Raw genomic sequence first — 19040 nt, forward strand, 5'->3', positions numbered from 1 at the left:
TGGGTCCTGGTGGATTAGGGTGGGCCCTAATTCCTGTATGAGCAGTGTCCTTAAAGGAAGAGGAGACACGCCCAGGGACAGGGGCCAGGCGAAGACGGAGGGACGCAGAGATCCGTGATGCAGTCGGAAACCAGGAATGTAGGGGATTGCTGGCAACCAGCAGAAGCTCAAAAGAAGCAAGGAAGCATTTTTTTCCCTAGAGTCTTCAGATGGAGAACAGCCATGCGGACACCTTGATTTTGGACTTCTAACCTCCAGAACTGTGAGAGTGTAAACTTCTGTCTTTTGAAGCCACCCAGCCTCTGGATGTTTGTTACAGCAGCCCCAGGCAACTAACACAACATATAACTTCAGATAGCAGCATGCTGTTTGCTTTAGAGTAACGGCTTTTAGAGACCGTCTTATCAATGCAGCGATGTTTGTAAGGAGCTAAGCCCCTCTTTGCAGAAATACTCTCGAATCGCCGTCAGTTGGTCCGGATCCATCTGATCACGCTGGCCTCGTGTGGTGGTTCTTCCCTCAACCAGTGGCTGCAGCCCCTCCGCACAGACGGCTTGGTGGATTTCACCACCCCTTGCCCCACTTCTCAAAAGTATCTGAAGAGTTTGAGAAATTAAAAGAGGATCTTCCTCACCCCTGCTGCGCCTCATCTCAAGCCCACTGACTGTTAGTGGTCCATCCTGGGAAACCTCACACCCTTCCTGGGCACGCCTCCAAGACTGTGATCAGCACGGAACACTGCCGCACCAGCTGGCCTTCTGGGTTAGCCATGTCCGTCCAGAATGTTGGCCAAGGCGGTGTAGAAAAGGATACGGTGTGTCCTTGCAGCAGTAGGAGGTCAAGCCCAGCACCTTGGCCTTGTGAGCATGGAAGAGCTTGGCCAGGGCAGCCAGCATCCCACCCAGGGCAACTGAGAGTGAAGGTGGGAACAGGGCTGGGGAGAGTGACGCTGAGGTGGATGCTGCTGACACATGCGACGCGGCATGTTAAACCGTTCGTGTCTCAAGCGTGCTGCCAGGACTCTGGTATATGGGACTGCTGTGTGCACAGAAGGTTGAGACCAGCAGTCCTGTGACAGCTGTGCAGGGCTCATTGGGGAAAGTGAGGCATCCTCCAAAATCGAAATTTTAAGTGATGGTAATACCTACTTGTCATTAAAGCATTTACTATGAGCCAGAGACTATGCTAAATATGTGATGTGTTTTGTTCGATGGCTCCCCAAGCCACCGTTTGATAGAAATGTAATTATCCTGCTTTAGAAATTAGGAAAACAGAAGTCGGGTTACAGGAGCAGAGGAGGCAGAGTTTCCCCCAGTGTCGGGTGGAGCTCTTTCCCCCACCCGACACTGGCGCTGGGTGAGCGGCCCTCAGTGAGGCCAGGCTGCCAGGTGTCTGGGTTTTGCATTTCCTCTCAAACTTTTGTAGTTTTTCCTCTCATATGCTTAGCTGTCGTATTTTTGTTCTCGGAGTGAATTTGACCTCATTCCTTTTATGAATTGCTGTCTGTACGCCATGAGCCAAGAAGTCGAATAGCAAACTTCCTCGGGTTATGTCTGCCCCCATTGATAGCAGGCAGTCAGTAAACGCCAGTGGTGGTCTTGTTTTTCTCTGCTCATAGAGACACTGGTCGTGGGACCCTAAAGGCACCTTTGCTTACCTTCTGGATCCGATGTTCGTTTTAATCAGAGGGCACAAGCTCAGATGCTGTCAGAAGCCCCGGCCGTACTTTGTGTGTGAGCTGGCTGAGTGAGGCCGCGCAGCCAGCTGAAGGGCACATGCTCCTTCTGCAGGTGGCCGCCACTTCTCTGTGCCAGTGGCTCGGCGCTGCATCCGAATGTAGCCTACACATACTGGTTCTTGCGGTTTTTGTTTTTGTTTTTGTTTTTTAAGAAGAGCTAGAAATTCAGGCTTTTATATGAAGTTAGCTGGCAATGAATTCAAATTGGAAAACAGAAACAAAACACTGTTGACCAAATATAACACATTCATGGGCCAGTATAGTCTGTGGACCGCCAGTTGGATGAGCTTTAAAATAAAAGAAGTGGCCAGTTAAGTGACCTTCAGCTAGTTCAGTCAAGTGTTACCATATTTATTTTCTCAAATTGAGTTTATGAGAAAAACTAAATGGAAGTACTATTACTCCTCTTGCTTTATATTTTAAAGCAATTTAAAGTGAAATTATTGAGGAAGTAAAAGCAAAAGCATTTCTTACGTCCTGATATTTAGTTAAAAGAACAGAATTGTCAGTATAAAAACAACTCTTTAGGGTTTCTGGGAATTTTTTTTTTCATCTCCAGATCAGACCTTTCCTCTGAGCTGTGGGCAAGTATATGCAACTGCCTACACCCCATTTCCATCTAAGTGTCTCATAAGCACCTCTCTGTGTTAGCGCCCACTCATCCTTCTCCCTTCACCTGCATCCCGTATACTCTCCTTCTAGATTTTCTTTCTTAGTAACTGGGACCAGCTACTCATTTTCTCAAGCCAGAAATCTACTCTTCTTGACTTCTCATCACCAAGTTCCATAGATGTGCGTTAAAATGCCCGCCCCTCCACCCCGGTCCATTCAGTGCTCTCTGTCACCACTGCCGTTAACTCTTTGGGCCAGGCCATCCTAATATCATCCTAATACCAGCTCAGTCTCCTCATATTCGTGCCCCAGCGTTCCTCTCCTTCGTATCTTGTTCTGTAGTTGGAGCGATCTGCCTGAGAGCCAAATCCAGTCATGTCACTCCCCGTGAGGGGCACCCTCTCCCCCTTAGGAGGGAGCTGACAAGCTTGCGTGACGCTGCCAGCCTCCTCTCTAGTCTCATTGCCTTTCCTTTCTTTAGTTTCTTAGTTCGTACTTGTGGGGCTTGGTGAATTTTTTTTTTCATATCCATGTGACAAGCACTCAGGTCAAGAAACAGGACATTACTGGCACCCCAGAAGTCCCCCCAGTACTCCCTTCTAGTCACCCAAAGTCCTGAAATAGCCAACACAAATCTCGATGAGGATGAGAGAAGGGTCGCCTTACTCGGTTTCCTATCCTAAAGCCACATGACACCATAGCGGGAGTCAAGCACATCGATAGGACAGAGTAGGAAGCACACGTAGAGACTTTTGTCTTAATGAGAATTTGATATGCAATAGAGGTGGCATCATAGAGCAGTGGCAGTTAGGACAGATTGCTCCGAAGTAGCCTTAGGACCCCAGCTTTCTCTATGGGCAGTGGGGAGGGGATACGTGTCTACCTCACACTGGACACAAAAATATATCCCAGGTGGACTGAAGACCAAAATGTGGAAACCAAACTTTAAAGCTTTACGAGAAACATGTTGGTGAATATTTTATGACCTTGTAATGGAGAAGATGTTTTAAAAAATACATCTAAAGCCTACTGTTAGGAATAAAGATTGATAAATTTTCATCTTTAAAATTAAAAAAGGCTTAAGAACTAAATAAAATTAAAAAGGCTTATATGACAAAAGAAAGATACATAGTTAAAAAAAAAAAATGACCTGGAGAAGATACTTGCAGCATAAAGATCAAAGATCAGTAGCCAGAATATATAAAGAACTTTAAAAAACAATCCAAAAGGAAAATAGACATAGGATATAAAAAGGTATTTCCAAGTGGCTAATAAACAGATGAGGTTTCTAGACTTGTGAAGTATCAGGAAATGCAAATCGAGTCAGTGTCAGCATCGGTTTCTGCCCAAACTGGGAAAAAGCGTCTGACAACAAGGTTAAGTGAGGATGTAGGGAAACTCTTATACTTTGGAGATCCATTTGACAATTTCTAGTAAAATTGAAAATGTGCACGGCCTTATATATTCCCTAGATCACTGCACAGGAACATCTGGATAGGGATGTTCCTGACAGCGTTGCGATGACGACGAAACGCTGGAAGTGACCCGGATGCATACGGACGGGGAAATGGGCAGAGTTTGACTTTGATGTCCCGTTATAGAGTACAAGCAGATGAAGAGAGGAACATGTTCAGTGTATCAACACGGATAGGTTCTCAAAGAGTACAGTGTCGTCTGAGAATGAAGCTGCAGAAGTACACAGAAGTACGATGTGACACAGTTTATCCAAGTTTAAAGACAGAATGATACTTTGTTTACGGACTGGCTATAACTAGTAACAGCATTTTTAAAAGAAGAAAAGCGCCTAACCAATTCACAGTGTGGAGAGGGGTGATGGCAGGCACTGGGATTTGGCTGGGGTCCCAAGGCACTTCACTTTGTCACTAGTGCTTTCTACTCCACCCCCCCTTCCTTTCCTCCCTTCCTGCAGATCTGAAGCAACTGCCTCGTAGACATTGGATAATTCTGGCCAGCAAGGAAACGGACATGAGTTATTACTCCTTTTACTTTTCCATAATGGTGTGGGGGGGTTGCTCCTGAGGGTGGGGCTCCCTCATCTTGCGGACCATCAACTCAGCGCCTGACACATCGTGGGGGTTCAGTAAGTGTGTGTTGAATGAGGGAATGGTTGCGTTTCTGTTTTCCAGTTTTTCTAACATAAGTGCTTATTACTGGAAAAGGCATCGTTGCCATGTTTATGAAAATAGAAGTTCCCCGGACCTGGGCAGTGGGCTTGTGAATGCCCAGGATATGACCCATGCCACCAAACAGCGAGATGATCAATTATGGCTCTGCTTAGACTTTTCTAGCTAATACGATACTTTGTTTGCTAAGTACCACTTCAAAGCTGCGATGACTGAAAATGTTTTAAATTTTCTTAGGTGTAAAAGGAAAAAATCAAATGATTGTTATTAGTTATCCCTGATGGTAAGGTTATATCTGCTTTTCTAATTATATTTTCTCTGAACATGTATAACTTTTATAATTCACAATAAACGAATGATATTAAAATAGAGATTAGTGGAAAATCTCCAAATTCTGAATGGTTTTTATAAGGTGGTGAAACAGGCCTGCCTTTTTTTTTTTACTTTGCTGCTTTTTCCTCGAATGTGGTTGTCATCTATAATTTTTAAAAATGAAATTTGATTGTAAAAACTATCTGACATTTCATTGTTAGGAGTCAAATACAAACAATTTTCTTGTACATAATATACTTTATTTTCAGAGGTAGAGTTTACAGAAAACCAAAAAAATTTTTTGGTTGGATAAAGTATAGATCAGAACAACACAAGCTATAATTACCCTTCATAAAGCAGTTAAAGGTGTAAACTAGTATCCAGTATGTGACAGGCAGCTTCGCTTTTCGGTGACTTGAAAGCCTTCGTATGAAGGAGCACAGCAGGCCTGTTTGAGGGACCTTCCCGCTCCGCATCCCCTCAGTTGAATTCTTCAGAGTTAACCACTGTTACCACTTGGTGTAGCCTTCCAGATCTTTCTGCATCACTTTAATGGTCTTCATAAACACATTCCCCACGTGTAGGTTTCTTTTTCTTTTCTTGGCTTAATCACACTTTATAAAATCTCAGTCAGGCTATGAGCAGAGCCTTGCAGTGGCGTCTCAGCCACAGTCTAGCCGCCCTGGCCTCTTGCGGTCCTCAGCCCACAGAGCGGGGTTCCACTTTTGGGCGGTGCTCCTTGGTGCCATGGCCCGGAATGCTGTCCCCCCAACATCTTTGTGGTTGGTGCCTGCACTCCGCTCAGCCTCTGCTCAGAGATGCCTTCTCAGTGACCCTCTCGGACCTCGCCGGTTGAAGCGGCAGTCCCCCCCTCCCCCTGCCGCCCCCGCCATCCCTTCCCTGCTTTATCTGTAGTACTGATGGCCATCTAATAGTCTTACTCTTTATTTGTTCTCATCCGTCTCCCCACTAGAGTATAAGCCTAATGAGGCAGGACTTTTTGGTCATTTTATCCAGCGCTCCATTCTCGAAACCGAGAGCTGCACCTGGAGATGCTCAGTAAATACTTGCTGAATGAATGAACTTGTCTCATGTCTCTTTCGGACATTTTTAAATGTTAGTACATAGGGGCCCATTTCCTTCTTTTTAACTATAGTAACACCATTGTAAGGAGGACTCATAACTTATAAAAGTCATTCTTCCATTGATGGAAATTTATATTGCATTTTTATCTCTTGATTTTAGATTTTATAAATGAAGTTGCTGTGAATATCCGTGTACAAAACATATCTATCTATGTGTATCAGCTCTAGTATTTCTGTGACGTAGATTCCTAGACACGGGATTACCTTGCATGGAAGATGCCAGATAGCCCTGTATAAAGGGTTTTACCCTCCCCTGGTCGCGTGTGAGAGTTTGAGTGGTCACCTAGCCTCATGCTGCACAGCAAAGCCCATTATAAGTCTTCACTTCTGCCAACCGGATGGTGACATCTCACTTTTTTTCACATTTTATTATTAGTTTCAAGTAGACATTTATATGGTTTCTGAAACAGTCCCCCCGATTACTCGATCTCCCCTCTGGCTCCCCACCTGCCATTACATTACTGCTGACTGCAGCTCCTGTGCCGTGCTCCCCATCCGACACCTCACTCATTTTAAGTCGACAGGGAAGGTTCAGGACCTCAGCATGTTCATTAGCCTCCTGTTGCCTTTTAATTTCAGATTTTCTCTATAAGCCAGCCATTTTAGGAAAACTTATTTCAGTAAGAATTTACTTCTCCGAGCATACATGTTCTTAAATGCTGACAAAGCATTCATGGTGGTAAACATGCAGAGAGTTCCACCGAAAATGAAAACGAGAAGAGAGGAAAGTTACATTCATAACTAAGACCTGAAACCACCTTTCAAGTAAACTTTTTGGGTACGATTTTTGGTTCAGAATTTTGACAATCTTAAAATGAAGTTTTAATTTTACAAAGTAGTCGATTGAAAATAAGAACGAACTTTTCAGGATAATCTGAAATAATCCAGAATAATCTGCTGGTGTTTCATTTTCTCTAATGAGATTCTTTATGTTAAATTAAGTGTCCACTAATTCAGATTTCTTAATCATCATCCTCAAACTAATGCTTATTTCCTTGTTTGGATTAGTACTTTTGAGATTATAATTGTGTTAGGGCTGATTGTGTTCCCACTGATTTCAGATCATGTAAGTCTTCTGGAAAAGCCAGGAAAAACTACAAGTTTTTATAGCCAACCATATAAATATGCACCTGGGAACAGTATTAATGTTCCTGTAAATTTGACTTCTCACGGATAATAGTCTCATTTAATTAACTTGATAAGCAGTTTACCGTAATTAGGAATATAGCCTGTTATTATGGTTGTGTTTTTTAAAAGCCCTTATCAGATACACACTGAAATATTAATAGACAAAATGATAGGATATCTGGGATTTTCTTCTAAATAATTGAGATTGGGGGTGGAGAGGAGTGTAGAGGGACAAAATTGACCACGAGTTGATAGTTAGACATTTTCTATAATAAAACATTTTATTTATTAAAAGAAAATTCTTTTAGTTGTATAATACAAAATCTTAAAACAAGCAAAGGTATACTGTGTATTTGGTTGTAAAGTATGAAGTGGTTAAAATCACAGGTTTGGAGTTTAAACCTAAGTCAGAAGACTGGTTCTGCCACCTAACATTTTAAGCAAGTTTTATCTGTCAGAGCCTCTGTTTCCTCATCTATAAAATAGACATAATAACAGCTGCCTCAGAGTGTTGCGATCAGAATGAATGGTGATAAAGCTCTTTTGAGCACAGGACTGGATGCAAGGCACGTGGTTGCAATCTCTGAACTCTCGGAGAAACAGACATTACTGCCGGAAATGATAGGGAGGTCATTGAAAATGTAATTAAATCTTTGCTTATGTCCGATACTGTCATCCTCTCCCTGCTTTGGCAACTCCTCCTTGCTTGTGTCTCCTGGCTTTGTCACTGCTATCAAGAGACTGACACCACTGCCCCTTCCAGGAGACATTCTCTCATCTGGAGGGAAAGGCGAGCGCCGAGGTCTCTGACTCCCCGCTCCCACCCCGTCCCAGATGCCGAAGCAGCCTGGCACCGGACATCCGACTTCCGGAGTAGACAGGGTGTTTGTCCCAGAGCGCCCAGATCTCTGGCTTCCCCATGGTGGGCAAGGCGTCCTCGTTCCTGGCAGTTAGGACTAGCTGTTAGAGATGTTTTTGGGACCGAGTCTTGTTCACTTTTTGGGCCTCAGCCATTAGTGGTATTTTATAAATGTTGATTCGTTTACATTGAATTGAATCAGAAAAGGTGAATGAGCGATTAGAATGTCTGACCTTCCTGATCTCTTTCAGTCTCAAGATTTTTGTGTCCCAATGATCTGCATAATAAAGTCACTTCCATACTTATTTGATATGAAATGATAGCTTAAAATGGAGATGGGGTGCAGTTAGTTGAAGGTCCTGCACGTATAACTTAAAAAAAAAAGTAATACTTAAAAAAAAAAAAAGATTCACTTTGGGGGGGTAATTATTTGTTAGAAATTTAGAAAATATAGAAAAGTATAAAGAAAAAATTGTTACCTCCATCCCAGTGGTATGAATCTTTTCAGTTGTAGAATTTCTTTCAGATATTTTATAAATAAATAAGTAAATATTTAGCCTTAAAAAAAATTTTTTTTTTTACACATTTAGCTCTTACTGTAGATAGTTGGGATTCTCCTCTTTGCATTTATTTTTTTTTCTAGCTTTATTGAGGTATAATTGACAAAAATTGTATGTATTGAAGATGTACAATCTGGTATTTCAATATACATATATATTGTGATATGATGACCACAATTAAGCCACTTAACATATCCGTCACCTCACAGAGCTACCTTTTTTGTGTGTGAGACCAATTAAGATCTACTCGGTAAGATTTCAGATGCACAGTGCAGTATTGTTAGCTCTCGTCACCGTGCCGTACATTAGATCTCAGAACTTATTCAGTCCTGCACATCCGAAAGTTTGTGTACCCTTTGACCAACGTGCCCCCATTTCCCTCCACCGCCCTCCACCTCTAGCCCCCATCCCTTAGTAACCACCACTCAGTTCTTTGCTTCTAAGAGTTTGACGTTTTTACATTCCACGTGTAAGCGAGAGTATGCAGATTTGTCTTTCTGTGTCTGGCTTATTTCACTTAGCATAATGTTCTACAGTTTTATCCATGTTGTCGCAAACAAGAAGATTTCCTTCTTTTTTAAGGCTGAATAATAGTCCTCTGTGTGTGTGTGTGCGTGCGTGCGTGCGTGTATCCATTCATCTCTTGACAACCACTTAGGTTATTTTTATGTCTTGGTTATTGTGAATAGTGCTGCAGTGAGCATCGGAGTGCAGTGCTCTCTCTCTGAGAGAGTGATTTTATTTCCTTCGGAGATTTGTCCAGACGTGAGGTTGCTGGATCATATGGTAGTTCTAGATTTAATTTTTCGAGGAATCTACATACTGTTTTCCATAACAACTGCTCCAATTTACTTTCCTACCAACAGTATATAAGGGCTCCCTTTTCTCCACAGCCTTGTCAACACTCATCATTTGACTTTTCGATAATAGCTATCCTAACAGGTGTGAGCTGACATCTCATTGAGGTTTTAATTTGCATTTCTCTCATGATTAGTGATGTTGAGCACCTTTTCCTGTACTCGTCGGCCATTCGTATGTCTTCTTTTGAGAAATGTTTATTCAGATCTTTTATCCATTTTTTAATCAGGCTATTTGTTTTCTTGCTATGGAGCTGTTTTGAGTTCCTTATGCATTTTGGATATTAACCCTTCATCAGTTATATGGCTTGCAAATATTTTCTCTCATTCCATAGGCTGTCTTTTCACTGTGTCGATCACTTCCTTTGCTGTGTAGAACCTTTTTAGTTGGATGAAATCTCATCTATTTTTTGCTTTTGTTAACTGTGCCTTTGATTTCTATCAAAAAAATCATTGCTTAGGCCAGTGTCAAGAATCTTTTTTCCTATGTTTTCTTAGAGTAGTTTTACAGTTTCTGAGCTTACGTTTAAATCTTTAATCTTTATGTTTTTCGAGTTGATTTTTGTATATGGTGTAAGGTAAGAGTCCAATTTCATTCTAATGCATTTGGATATCCACTTACCTAACACCATTTATCGAAGAGCCCGTCCTTTCCCATTGTTTGTTCTCGGCAATGTTTTTGAAGATCAGTTGACCGTAAATGGGTGGATTTATTTCTGGGCTCTATACTGTCCCATGTCTGTTTGGTCTACATGTCTGTTTTTACGCCAGTACTGTACTGTTTTGATTACTGTAGTTTTGTAATATATTTTGAAATCAGGCAATGTGATGCCTCCAGCTTTGTTCTTCTTTCTCAAGATTGCTTTGGCTATTTGGGGTCCTTTGTGTTTCCATATGAATTTAGGATTTTTTTTTTTTCTATTTCTGAGGAAAATGCTGTGGAATTTATAGGGATTGCATTAAATCTGTAGATCGCTTTGGACAGTATAGACATTTTAACAACATTAATTCTTCTAATCCATGAACAGATTATCTTTCCATTTATTTGTATCTTCAGTTTCTTTCATCAGTGTTTTTGTAGTTTTCAGCGTATAGATCTTTTACCTCTTTAACTAAATTTATTCCTAAGTATCTTATTGTTTTTGATGTTTTTGTAATTGAGATTGTTTTCTTATTTCTCTTTCAGATATTTTGTTAGTATATAGAAACGTATTCTGCAACTTTACTGAATTTATTATAACTTTTTTTTTGGTAGCGTCCTTAGTGTTTTCTATATGTGAGATCATGACATCTACAAATGGAGACAATTTTACTTTTTTCTTTCCGGTTTGGATGCCTCTTATTTCTCATGTAATTACTCCAGCACTGTGTTGGTTAGGAGTGATGATGAGGCATCTCGCCTCGTTCCTGATCTTGGAGGAGCATCTTTCAGCTTTTCACTGTTGAGTGCGATGTTAGCTGGGAGCTTGCCCTGCACGGCTGTGTTATGCCGAGCTACATTCCTACTGCACCTGGATTGTCGAGTCTTTATCACGAAAGGATATATGTTGTCAAATGATTTTCCTGCATTTATTGAGATTATAGGATTTTCCCCTTCATCTTGTTAATGTGCCGTATCACATTTATTGATTTGTGTTTGTTGAACCATCCTTGCATCCCAGAGATAAATTTGATCCTTTTAATGTGTTGTCGAATTCAATTTGCTAGTATTTTGTTCAGCATTTTTGCATCTTTGTTCATTAGAGATATTGGCCTATAATTTTCTTGTAGTATCTTTACCTAGCTTTAGTATCAGGATAATGCTGGCCTTATAAAATGAGTTTGCAAGTGTTCCCTCCTTTTCACTTTTTTGGAAGAGTTTGAGAAGCGTTGGCGTTCATTTTTCCTTAGCAGTTCGATTCCTGATTCGGTCTCCTTGCGCATTATTGGTCTGTTCAGATGTTTCATTTCTTCTTGATTCATTCTTGCAGGGTGTATGTTTCTATGAATTTGTCCATTTCATCTAGTTTATCCCCCTTGCATTTACTATTATACCGTGATCATTTTCCCACGTTAGGGGACAGTTGTGCGAAAATGGCTTTCACACCAGATCTGTGTTGAAATCCTTGCTTGCCATTTGTAGTCCGCATGGTCTGTGAAGTCATTCCACCGCTGACCTTTGTCTTCATCCCTTTCATGGGATTACTACTCTTAACCACGCTGCGCTGAGTGAGGATTCGATATCATAGGAGAGGGCTTGGCACATAACCCAGTTCTTGGTGAGGCTGAAAACGCGGAGTTGTGACACTCCTGACTGTTAAAAAACACTTCAAAAACGTGCTTTGAATGGCATTGAATTACTAAGTGAAATGATATATAAAAGTGAGAAAAAACAATGAAGGAACGTACTCCTCATAAGGAGAAAAAGAATGGTTGTAAATTTGCAATCGACATTTCCCCCCCACCAAAACCTAGAAAATACTCATTGTGGTCAACTACATGAGTATAAAAATTGCTTAACGGGCAATTTTTTGCTACACAGCATCTAAAAGCTGGATGAATTAGAACAAGAATACTTTTAAAATGTAAACTTCACTAAGGTATAATATACATGCTAAAAATATCATGAGCATACAACTCAATTTTCACTGCGTAAACACACTTGTGCAACCAGCAACAAACATCGTTACCAAGAACTTCCGGAAGCTCTTTAAGGCCCTTCTCCCTAAGTGACTGAATAGCCTGTCCCTCCTGAGAACAATCACCATGCTGACCTCTGTCACCACAGGTTATTTCCTCCGCGTTCATATTTGTTATACCTATGTTGAATATGGCTTGCTTTGTTTGGTATGTTATGTGTGTGAGATTCATCCACATTGTTGCATGGGTCAGGAATCTGTTCATTTTCTTTTATGTCTCTGCAGCCCTGCTCATCTGCAGATGCTGCCGGAGAATTAAGCCCTAATGTCTTTTGACCTAAAAATAAAGGCCGGAGTGAGAGGCAGCAAGCATTCATTTGAGATCCAAAAGAACATCTATTTAGGAAGCACTGACACAGACAGAACCCCACATAGTGTTTTGATTAGGAGGGGAAGGCAAGAGGTTTTTGACAAAAGAAAGGGGAACAATTACATCAACAAAAGGAAGGCATTTCTTTGGGTGCAGGTAAGCCAACATAGCGATGCTAATTCCAAAGAAAATTTTTAGTCTTTATTCCGGTAGTCCTGATATCTGCTTTCTTTCTTACTATCTTTGCAAACATTTGTTTTGCAAAGTGTTGCTTTAGGTCCAGTCTAAAGGTTGATTTGCCCCGTTTTAACATTGCAGACATTTGAGGAGTAAGGCCTGCAAGGCAGTTCCTCTGGGATGGCGGCTCTGACTCCATTTTTAAGTGGCTCCCTTTGTATTATTTCACATGCCCTAAGGCACCCATCATATGTAGCTGAATTAATTTCTCTCCTGTGCATCTAGGATGGTAGTAGCCTTATAACACCTTTAGGGGAGTTGAGAAAATGGTCACTCAAATCATTTTCTGTAGGGGTTAATCTCTCTTACAATCGTTAAGAAAGGCTTTTCTGGTTTTTATGGTCTAGCAGCTCTCTGATGCCTTCCATCCTATGACTTCTATTATCTTATCTGGCTTTGCTAGTCCTCCTGGTGGTGCCGGCTTGCTGGCTTGCTGGCTTGCTGCAAGCTACTCGTCCCACCAGGAAGTAGAAGTCTGGCCAGTGGGCTTTAAATGCACAGCTGGGCTCGTGGGAAAATAAAGGACATTCCCAGGGGCGGACCAAAAAAGGTTGTCGGGGAGAAACCCCCAGCGTGTGGAAGAACACGAGCCAGGACTGCCCTGGGGCATTGCAGAAACTGGAGTCATGGATTTGAACAGCTGGTGAGGGCGGCAGGCGCGAAAGCCTTACACCTAGGCGGGAGGCGACTGGGACTGTGCCCCTCCTTCAGCCTGTAATGTGGTATTCGCTAATGGCAGTAAGATGTGCGTGTGAGCTCTATGTGTGTGATGTGGGGAGGGGGCTGCAGTTGATGATTTTTCTGCCGAAGATCTGATGCACAGCCTCTCCTCCTGGGCCTTTGGTGTTTGCCGTTAGACCACCTCTGATGCCCGGGAGGTCCCAGTCTAGAAGTGAAAAGTTACCACTCACAAAGAATCTATCTGCTGTGAACATCAGCGTGAAAATAGAGAACAGAATTAGACCCCAGAGCACCTCAATATGTTGTAAAAATAGCTGTATTTAAAATTGAAAGGAACAAAAGATGGAATTTAAAAATATGAGCAAGAAACAAATGCTAGTAGAAATTACTATATGAGGAAGAGCCAAATGCAGGTGCTTATTTTGCCCAGTGCCTGGCGTTTAGAAGCTACTTAGAGAGTTAGCTTACTGCAGACTGACTGAGGGCGGTCCGATTAAGGAAGTAATTCTCATTGTGAAACTTATGACCTTCTTTGTGGAGCCTCAGTGTTAGAACTGTTCGCTAATACCATTGTTCTCTTGGCCTTGTCAACTGAAAAATAATATCGACAAGGTATTTCATCACGCAGAAGGATTTATGCAGAAAAAAGCAAGGTTTGCAAGCCACGTGCACACTTGGGCCTGTGTGCCAAGATGGACGGGTGTTTATTTACGCAAGGGAAAAGGAAGTTGAGGGAAGGGGAAGTTAGAACCGTAGAGCTTTATTATAGACATAGTGTTCCTTCAGTAGGGTTCTCACTATTACCGGAGCACGGGAAGTTCCACAAGCCCTATCCAGAGACCCTCTCAGCTGATGATTATGTTTAAAGTTCCAGTTAGTCTTTATCAGCCTTAAACTGTACTAACTTAGGATTGGAATCGCCACTTTGAGACAGTTTCAAGCAGGTGCATTAGACGTTCACCCACATGATGCAGCATTAGCGAACCTCAGGATCATCCTGTGTCCGAAAGATCCTGTCTCCCCTTGGCTAGTTCTTGAGGTTCCTTTTGCATAAGGCTTTGTTTCCTGAAAACCCATCATATATAACGACATTTGTAAATGCAAACGAACCTGTGAAAAAAGTGGAATTATAGGTGTGAGAAGTGCTGTGCAGGTATCCCTCACCCCGTGCTGGGAGGAGCCAGGTACACATACCTCGAAGGTCTATGCGAAGGAGTGTTCTCGGAGCAGGTTTGGCCACTCCCCCAACCCCCGCAGGTTTTCGAGTGCCTGCTGGATGCCAGGCCTTGTACCAGCAGGACGGATGTGAGGGTGACTACCCTGGAATTCACATTCCAGCCGACCGCCAAGTCTCCCCCACCCCCGGGCGGTTACAGATGCATCTGAATGAATCGCATCTGTTGTCTGCTTCCTTCTGCAAAACTTAGTATGTTAGGAATTTCTGATGAGTGTCTTGAGCTTTTGGAATAAGATAAAGTACCACAGCGTATATTTTGCGTTATGTATGGCGACACTGGTTAGCTAGCGGGAACTAAACACTGTAATTTTCAAGCAAGATGAATAGGTTAAATAATCGAGTTAATGTCTCCGTGTTACTAATTCCACCACTGTCATCGTAGGATGACGTGAGGCATAAGGTTCATCTGAACACCTTTGGATTCTTCAAGGACGGGTACATGGTGGTTAACGTCAGTAGCCTTTCAGTGAGTGACCCCGGAGGAGCCACAGACAAGGACCCGACGGTAGGTGCCTTCCCAGGAGCTCAGGGGCTTTATTTACCCTTCACTGTTGCTTAGGTGAGAGCTTTGCCCCATACTAAATGCAAAGTATTGGAATATGGAGAAAATTAACTTGTGAGCAGACGTCAGATGCTGTTACTTTTAACACTTAAATTGTAATTCTTGAATAATTTTAGTAATTAGTGATCCTTGTAAAATGAATGCCAAGAAAACCAAGAGGAGGCCAGGCCTAAAGAGCCTCGTGCGCGCTTCGAACAGGAAAGGTCTGGCGGTCACGTGGGCATTTACGTTTACTCTTTCTGCCCCTCACCTAGATTGGCTTCAGCCTCGACCGTACAAAGAATGACGGATTTTCTTCTTATCTGGTGAGCATTACGTGCATGACCTGTCCACTCCCTTCACCTGAGCCCAAGACACTGGGTGAGAACACCTGCTTCTGTCACGCTGTTTTCTTGAGGTGGTGGCTGCTTGACTTCCGGGGATCTGCGCGTCCGCAGTTGTATCGTTTGGGATGGAGGTTGGGCCGCTCACTTGGCTTGTTCCTGAAAACTCTTTGTTCCTGTTCCCGTGTGAATGAATACTGTGATGTACAATTAGGTCTTCCTTTCTTAGGATGAAGATGTGAATTACTGTATTTTAAGGAAACAGTCTGTGTCTGTCACCCTTCTAATCCTAAACATCTCCAGAAGTGAGTAAGTAATGCTAATGTTCCTTCAGTTCAATCCTAGAGTCAGGGGGACTTTGGTCATTAATCCGACATTCATTGGGTACCTGCCACGTGCCAAATACCGTGCTGAGTGCCAGAGATTAAAAACAGGACGAGGGAGACAGAACAGCAGTCCCAGTGATCACAGCAAAACAGAAGTAGCAGGGCAGAGAGACGGACAGGTTTTGGAAGAGCTGGGACAGCTTTGGGTAAGCACTGGCCCCGCCAGCCTTCCAGTGAGTAGACTTTCCCAGTGCGTGAGAAGGGAAAGAGCATTCCAGACAGAGGGAGCGTTCTCTGCAGCGGCAGAGCGGCGCGAAATAGCCTGGCGTGTTCAGTAAGGTGAGTTTCTCCTTCCTATCCAGCTGAGGGCAGGGGCGGAAGGCTTCTCCCAGTCAGGACTGGGAGTGCTTCCCTTCCACTTGGGCCAGCTGAGGTCACGTGTCCACGCAGGCATGGAAATTTGCTGGCCCCTCCTCGTGCGGGACGGGGTAAGCGGAAGGCAAGTCTGTTAAGAAGGGAGGAGGGAGGCGTTGCGGATTAGGCAGGCCTAATGGTTCCGCCCTCACGTGTTCCCCTAGGCTGCACTTTCACGTCTCGTTGTCCTTTTTTTTTTAACCTCTCGTTCCGTTTCCCTTGGGCACCAGTTTGTTGAACACATCAGAGGCACTTCCGGGGGAAGTGTGTGCATCCGCATTGCTCGATAGCTGAGAACTTCAGCCTTAGAGTTAGACTGCCTGAGTCCTTGCCCATCCACTCACTGGCTTACTGCTCTTGGGCAAGGAAGGTATTTAACCCTCTGAGCCTCTATTCCAGCACCTGTAAAATGCAGTTGATAGAGTCTACATCGGGGTCCCCAAGTCCCGGGCCGTGGACCGGTACTGGTACCCGTCCGTGGCCTCTTAGGAACTGGGCCTCATAGGAGGAGGTGAGCAGCAGGCGAGTGCACAAAATGTCATCTGTATTTGCAGCCACTCCCCAGGGCTAGCATCACCGCCTCAGCTCCACCTCAGATCCTCAGGCATTGGATTCCCTTAGGAACACCGGTCCCTGGTGCCAAAAAGGTTGGGGACTGCTGGTCGACATCATAGGACATTGTAAGGACTACACGAGATGATGTGTTCATCTTGAAAGGGTGCCTAACATACTTTAACGCTTCGGTGGCTGTAAGCATATCTTTGAACTTTTTTCCTCCTGTCTTATTTGAATGTAGAGTGAAAATAAAATCTCCGCCGGAAGCTGGTACCCAGTTGCCAACGATCATCGTCAGCAGGGATGAGAAAGTCCCCCGTCAGGGCCAGGAGGCTGGCACAAACCCTGTTTCACCGGGCAGCAAGACCGAGAAAAAACAAGGTAAACCATAAGCTGGAAACTAGCGTTTTCTTCACTACCTGGCTTTGGAGATTCTTTTTTGTTCCTAAGTGAAAACAAACATGATCAGTTAGCATTGTTTTATTCGGGAGGTTATACAAAGATGTGTAATAATTAAAGAAAAATGTGGAAAATATGGAGAAGGTAGAAAAAGGAACAGTCATTTCCCCTTACTGCCAGTGTTAGAAATTTCGTAACGTACGTCTCCATTTAAGCTTGTTTCTTACGTCAAGAACATTTGATTTTTAAAATTTGCGGTCATGTTTATCATTTTCAACATCCCTGTTCACTTAACTTTAAGATATTTTATATTTACCCACTACCCCATTGAATGGACACTGTAATTTGCCCAACCTTTCCAAGCCTTCAGTAGACATGTTTTCATTTTGATGCTGTTATCTGTATTGCCGCATTGTATTTCTTTGTTCATAAAACTTTCTTCATATATAGGACTTTCTTTAGGATGGGGTCCCAGAATTGAAATATCTGGTTCACAGGATATGAATACTTTTGGGAATATTGATACATATTTTCACTTCCTTTCCAAATGAGTTGTGTGAATTTATCTTCTATGGGAAAATATGTGGAAATAGTGCCCTAGCCAGAACTGTTGTGTGTGTGCGTGCGTGTATTTGTGTTTCATCTTCAAGTGAAAGGCCAAAGTATTCTTGTTTTTGTTTTCACTTTTTTCCCTCATTTCAAGTTTTTATTTATTTTTAATTTTTATTTTTCAATTAGAGTTGACATTCAGTATTATTATATATTAGCTTCAAGTGTGCAGCATAGTGGTTAGACAGGTATAGAATTTGTGAAGTGACCCCCCCCCCCGGTTAGTCTAGTGCCCACCTGGCACTGTACATCGTTATTCCAATATTATTGACTGTACTCCCTAAGTTGTACTTCACGCTTACTACTAGGCTGCACTTTTTCTCTGTATGTTGATTAACCAAGTTATATTTATTGCCTCTTTTATTAATAGTCATGTTTGCCTAATAATTTATATGAGTTCTTTAAAGATAATTTACTGTTTATTGTATTATTTACACATTTTTTCTCCGTTGGTCTAAACCCCGTCCCAAGTGAAATGGTGGACAGAAGTACTGTACTCGCGTGATAGTGTATGTTCACGTGAACGCACCGTCTCCTTGCCCAGGTTCCTCGTGCTCACAGAACCACTCCCTGTGACGGAAGCATTCTCTTTCTTCTCTTTATTCTGAAACTCTCTCCCTTCCTGCAGGGAGCTTAAGATCCTGTCTTCCTCATGAAGAGTATTTTAAGTAAAAATAAGGCACAGATGCCCTCTGTTCCATGAAAGAAGCCATTAGCAAGCTTAACACTTTGCTATGAAAAAACAGTACGCATGATGCTAATATTTGCTAATAATTTTTCCATGTGTGTAATAAATCTCATATATATATTTAAACAGTGAACTGTTTTCAAACGTAATGACTTCGAAAATAAGGAAGGCCACTCCCTGTGGCATGTCTGGCAATAACCTGCACTGTGTTATTCAGAGACGAAGGCCCCCTTTGGTCCCGAGTGTTATCATTTATCTGATAGCGTTTATAATATAACAGGTTCCGATTTGCTGCTTCTGCAGCTCAAGAGGTATTTTGGGATCCAAAGCGATGGCAGTCCCCAAGGTAGCATATGGCCTCACCTTTTTGTTTGTTCGTTTGAATTATTTGCTATTAGATAAGCTAGAGTCTCATAGAATGAAATTGTAATGAGAACATGAGCTGAATCCTTTTAAATGTTTCTGCTTCTAGAGACTGGAAAGTCTAAAAGAAGTACAGTAGATTCAAAGGTAAGGACAATCCACCCCTTGTGCTCAGCTCTCCTGGATATATCTGTGTGTGTGTGTGTGTGTGTGTGTGTGTGTGTGTGTGTGTGTGGTGTGTGTGTGTGTGTTTATATAAGTATCAAGACATCCAGGGCACGTGATATGCGTATGTGTACACGC

At 42.6% G+C, this 19040-nt stretch overlaps 1 protein-coding gene across 1 annotated transcript in view; it reads left to right on the forward strand.

Annotated features, from left to right (window-relative positions):
• Nucleotides 1-19040, forward strand: part of GPR107 (G protein-coupled receptor 107) — a 59447-nt gene that overhangs the window by 4829 nt on the left and 35578 nt on the right. Inside the window, exons 2-6 of the mRNA XM_039861569.1 lie at nucleotides 14881-15003; nucleotides 15315-15365; nucleotides 15613-15692; nucleotides 16920-17059; nucleotides 18847-18884. Coding sequence (XP_039717503.1) covers nucleotides 14881-15003; nucleotides 15315-15365; nucleotides 15613-15692; nucleotides 16920-17059; nucleotides 18847-18884 — 432 coding nt within the window. The remainder of the gene's footprint in view (nucleotides 1-14880; nucleotides 15004-15314; nucleotides 15366-15612; nucleotides 15693-16919; nucleotides 17060-18846; nucleotides 18885-19040) is intronic.

This window comes from Pteropus medius, unplaced genomic scaffold (genome assembly GCF_902729225.1).
Source record: "Pteropus medius unplaced genomic scaffold, Ma_sr-lr_union100, whole genome shotgun sequence".
In the NCBI taxonomy this organism is placed as follows: domain Eukaryota; kingdom Metazoa; phylum Chordata; class Mammalia; order Chiroptera; family Pteropodidae; genus Pteropus; species Pteropus medius.